The sequence below is a fragment of the Microtus ochrogaster genome, chromosome 1 (genome assembly GCF_000317375.1).
Source record: "Microtus ochrogaster isolate Prairie Vole_2 chromosome 1, MicOch1.0, whole genome shotgun sequence".
Taxonomy (NCBI): Eukaryota; Metazoa; Chordata; class Mammalia; order Rodentia; family Cricetidae; genus Microtus; species Microtus ochrogaster.
This window is the reverse complement of record NC_022009.1, coordinates 48933144-48938550: the sequence shown is the minus strand read 5'-3', so window position 1 is coordinate 48938550 and position 5407 is coordinate 48933144. Positions and strand designations below refer to the sequence as shown.

At 51.2% G+C, this 5407-nt stretch overlaps 1 gene segment (V, D, J or C); it reads left to right on the top strand.

Annotated features, from left to right (window-relative positions):
* Positions 1–2216: 2216 nt before the first annotated feature.
* LOC101981762 lies at positions 2217–3603 on the top strand. The segment is given in 3 exon segments: positions 2217–2433; positions 2656–2973; positions 3175–3603. Coding segments are annotated over 3 exon segments (927 nt in total).
* Positions 3604–5407: the final 1804 nt, after the last annotated feature.

Here is a 5407-nt window from a genome sequence, read left to right as displayed (position 1 = left end):
GGTGAGCTGAGCTGAGCTGAGCTGGGGTGAGCTGAACTATACTGGGGTGAGCTGAGCTGGGATAAACTAGCCCGAAACAAGCTGAGCAGAGCTGGATGAAGCTAGACTGGGCTAAACGGGTCTGGCTGGGCTGAGATGAATGAGCTAGAATGAGCTGTGCTGGGCTGGGCTAAAATAAACTAAGCTGGGATGATCCAGGCTAGACTGGATGAGCTAGGCTGGACTAGGCTAGCTGAGCAAGACTAGGGTAGGCTGAGCTAGAATGAGCTGGGTTGGGGTGAACTGAGCTGGAATAAACTTAACTAGGCTGGAATAGATTGAGCTGAGATAGGCTAAAGTTGGTTGGGCTAAGCTTACTAAGCTAGGCTGGAATGGCTAGCTGAGCTGGTCTGGGCCAGGATGAGCTGAGCTAGGCTAGGCTGAGCCAGGCTAGTCTGGGTATAGCTAAACTAGTCTAGACTGGGCTGGGCTCAACAAGGCTGAGCTTACCTAGGCTGGGCTGACTTAGACAGGGTTGCACAGAGCTAGGTTAGACTGAGCTGGGCTGAGCTAGGTTAGGTTAGGTGTGCTGTCTGAGCTGGCCTAAGATGGGCTAAGTTGAGATGAACTGAACTAGGCCAGGATGGACTTACTGAACTGGGCTGAGCTGGGCTGAACTGGGCTGAACTGAGTTAGGCTAGAGTAGACTGAATGATCTTGCTGAGTTGGGCTAAACTGAGCTGAGCTAGGATGGGATGGCATAGGATGGGATAGGCTGAGCTGAGCTCTGCTGATTTGGTCTTGTTGGGCTGAGCTTGCTAAACTGGGTTTATCTGGGTTCAGTTGGTCTTGCTGAGTTGAGCTGGTCTAGATGATCTGTCTGCACTGGCCAGAATATGGGCAAAGTTAGGTGGGATTAGGCTAAACTGTGCTTGGCTGGTTAAGATAGGCTAATATAAATTAGGCCGGCTGAGCTGGGCTGGGTTTAGCTGAGATGGGCTGGGTTGGGTTGAGCTGGATGGGCTGGGTTAAGTTGAGCTGTGTTGAATTGGGCTGGGTTGGGTTTGGTTGCTCTAGATTAAGCTGGGTTGAACTGAGCTAGGCTGGGTTGCACTGGGCTTGGCTATGAGCAGGACTGGGATGAGTTAGCCTTGCTGGACTTGTTCACAGTTCTAGTCTGAACTCTGCTGGGTTGTTAAGCTCTGTACTGAGGTAACTGGAAAACTTTGGACTAAATGTAAACCAATCCTTGTTTCATGAGTACAGCTTGTTGCCTCTGTTTTGCATGAATGGGGACCATGCAACTCAGTGTCCATTTCTCATGTCCTCTTCTCCTTCCCCTATTGCCTGGTGGAAATTCAAATGTGTCTGCAAATAGTGCCTACACTGCATCTGGTCTTAAGGGTCTACTGTTTGTTAGATGGATGGGTGGGATTTATGGAGTGGTGGGTTATAGGTCTGAAGCCCTGACAAGGCAAGTGTAGGATGAAAACACAAACAAAATGGCTTTCTCCCCAGTGAACTTTCAGTTAGGTCTTCCCTGACCACTCCTATCCTGTGCTGACCGAGCTGCAATCTTAGGTTGTCCATCCCTGCCCCGGCCCACCAGTTATGATCCTTCAACTCCTGGGACTGAGAGCACGGCTGTGACCACTGCCCAAACAGGAGTGAGGTTCAGAAACCTGGAGCGCTAGATTGCTTAGTAACGTAGTCATGTTTATAAAGACACTTAAAGTATGTACAAAGTCCTGCTCAAGGCATTTGGCCAGGTCCTTATGTTCAAACTCTCTGCAGCCAAATCAGTACCAACTGCAGGCACATGACACAGCAGCCATGTGATACTGGGTTAGAAGAGAAAAGTGGCCAGGCGGTGGTAGCACATGCCTTTAATCCCAGCACTCGGGAGGCAGAGGCAAGCAGATCTTTGTGAATTAGAGGCCAGCCTAGTCTACAATAGCTAGTTCCAGGACAGGCTCCAAAGCTACAGATTAAACCCTGTTTCAAAAAAATATAAGTAAGTAAGTAAGTAAATAAATAAATAAATAAGAAGAGACAGGCGTGGTCCTTTTCCCAGAAACTCTCAAGATAGGCAGATAAAGACTACTATCTCACTCACGTTATATGTTCCAGAGCCCAAGAGACCTCCCACCATCTACCCACTGAGCCTCCCAATATCTATGTCAAAGGACCCAGTGATAGTCGGCTGCCTGATTCAGGATTATTTCCCATCTGGAAGTATGGACGTGACCTGGAATAAGAGAGGAGACAAGATTATTGAAGACAATACGACAACCATAATAAACTTCCCACCTGTCCTGGTCTCCGAGGGCCGGTACACCATGAGCAGCCAGTTGACCCTACCATCTGCCGAGTGCCTAGATAACGAATCTGTGACATGCTCCGTGAAACACGACTCTGACCCCGCCAAAGCTGTGGAAGTGCCCTGCCCAACTGGTGAGGAAGTCATCTGGGGTGGGATAAGTGCTACCCTAAGCTGGTATCTGGACCTATGTGCCCCATCAGGGAACCTTGGATGCCTCCAGAGCAGCCTTTCTGGCCAGTCCATGGAGGGAGCATGGATAGGCCAGGAGGAGCTGAGGTCCAAGATGTCCAGAGAAGGGAAGAGGGAAGGAGAATGGAGGAATATGCTGATTTGCTAAAACCTCTCTGTTACAGATCCTGTAGTCCCAGATTGCAGCAAACCCAGCCTGAAACTGCTCCGACCAGCTCTGGAGGACCTGCTCATGGGTTCAGAAGCCAGCCTCACATGTACAGTGAGGGGCGTGAAAAAGGGCGAGATACCCGTTTTCACCTGGCAGCCCAGCACTGGGAAGGACGCAGTGACGAAGGAACCCGTGCTGGACGCCTTGGGCTGCTACAGTGTGTCCAGCGTCCTGCCTGGCTGTGCTGAGCGCTGGAACAATGGGGAGAAGTTCACATGCACAGCTAAACTCCCCGGCCAGTCCCTAACTGCCACAATTTTCAAAGTCCCAGGTAAGCCCAGAGGCACCCTGGGACGTCTTATGACATCGCAGGCTTACATGCTGCCTCCTCCCTCTAACACATTCGCTCACTTGCTCCCACCCTTATGTCACGAGGGAAACTGAGGCTATCTGAGGGACTTCCCAGAATGGAAGCGCAGGGGGATCTTAGATCTCCTTCTCTGAGTCATCATCTCTTCCCTCTGTCTTCCAGACCCCTTGCCACCCCAGGTCCACCTGCTGCCGCCGCCGTCGGAGGAGCTGGCCCTGAATGAGCTGGTGTCCCTGACATGTCTGGTGCGAGGATTCAACCCTGAAGATGTGCTGGTGCGTTGGCTGCATGGAAACCAGGAGCTGTCACGTGAAAACTACCTGGTGTGGGAACCCAAGAAGGAACCAGGCGAGGGTGCCACCACCTATGCAGTGACAAGTGTGCTGCGTGTGCCAGCTGAAGCATGGAAACAGGGTGACAACTACTCCTGCATGATTGGCCATGAGGCTTTGCCCATGGGCTTCACCCAGAAGACCATCGACCGTCACTCGGGTAAACCCACCCAAGTCAATGTGACTGTGATCACGTCAGAGGCAGATGGCGTCTGCTACTGAGCCACCCTGCCTGCCCCTATTCCTTAAATAAACTCTGTGCTCATCCAAAGTATTCCTGCACTTCCATCCAGTGCCTGTCCATCGTATCATCCTCGGATGATAGAACACTGGGAGGGGTCAGGGCCCAGGGAGGGAGGACCACCAGCCACCTGAGCCTCTGAGGCCTCAGAGCTTGAAGACTCTTCATACCTAGAATATATGAGTATGCATGTACATGTATCAGTGAGTACTTATGGATGTATGTCCAGGTGCCTTTGTGTGTTCCTGCGTGTGACAAGTGAATTCATGTGTGCCTATGAGTATATAATAGGTACATGTATGGTATGAGTGAACATGTGTACACCTGTAAGTGTGAGTATATCTGTGTCCCGGTGAGCATGTGTGTGCCTATGTATACCTATGAGTATGCATGTGTCTGTCTGTGTATGTTCATGTTTATGTGCGTGCTTGTGAGTGTGTGTACCTGCCATGTAAGTGTGCAGTGAATGGGAGAGGAGGATAAGCTGGAGATGAAATCCAAGGTGAACAGAGTAAGCCAAGGCAGGAAACGCTCAGGGGAGAGTCCCAAGGGCAGTAGTTTGCTACAGAACTACTCAGAATGGTGGGTGGTGTGGCTGTGTACTGAACTGCAGCTTCTGACTCTGGCAAAAAAAGGGGTAGAAGGGGCAAGAGAGTAGCAAGATCAAAGCTGGTACCATCTGGTGGTCACAGCAAGAATGGTGAAGGAATGGGAGGCTGAATAATTCCTTGAAAAGGAAGATGCCACCCACCCTCAGTGCAACATCCCTGAATGCAGACATGCATAGCCATGCAGGGTGACTCATGGGAAAGAGCTATGATGCGGTGCAGACAGACCCCAGCAGCACTCTGCTCTGTGTGCATGCACATGGGCATACATGTGCACACACACTTGCATTTGCACACACACACACACACAGACCTGAACCCTGCCAGAGGAGGAAGTTCACACCCCACACCCAGCTTATGGAAAGCAAGGGGAGTCCCCTCCCAATCTCCCAATAGAATTCCTAGCCCCAACCCTGAAAAACTACACACAGCTCATGGACAAGGCCATAGGACCCTCCTAGGTGGCCTCTGCACCCTGCCTGCCCTTCTTAACTCAAATAGCCCTTCCCACCCTGAGCCCAAATATAACAAACCACAAAAAGGGTACTGGAGCAGGAGCACACCATAGTGACCTCTCCCACATGGACACCTCCGGCACACAACGTTCTACAACCAGGTATACCTGGCACCAGGATGCCCACAAGAGGGCAGTGGGGCCCCTGCACCTGTGTCACAGGCCTTCAGAACCTCTGCAGGGAGCCAGTTTCTAACAACTTTCCTCTGCTCTGAGAGCTACAGGGGAGTAAAGGCCCATACACACCCTGAACACTCTCCCCCTCGGAAGTCCAGTTCCCTGAGAACAGCAAGAGCAGCAGACATACTTGGGAAACCTGACCCAGAAGCCACCTATGGTCAACCACCTATGGAGTCCAAGGCCTGGCCCATAACAGGGAATTCTAGTAAGAAAGAGGCAATAGGTGGAGGACTGCGACCACAAGGGAGAGCAGGCACTCAGGAGAGAGGGTGGGCAGGTGGGTGGGTGGATATACAGATGAATGGATGGACTGATGGATGGACTGATGGATGGACTGATGGATGGTCGAGTGAGAAAGATGAGATTGTCTATATCAGCATATGACAAATGGTTCCCACTTCCACTTAACATGAAAGCTCTGTGCACTGGGACCCTGAGGACAGCAGGGTTATCTGAGCTGCACACTTTATCCCTTTTATCCATCTATTGACAACTCCCCCAACCTTCAGTCACAATTCTT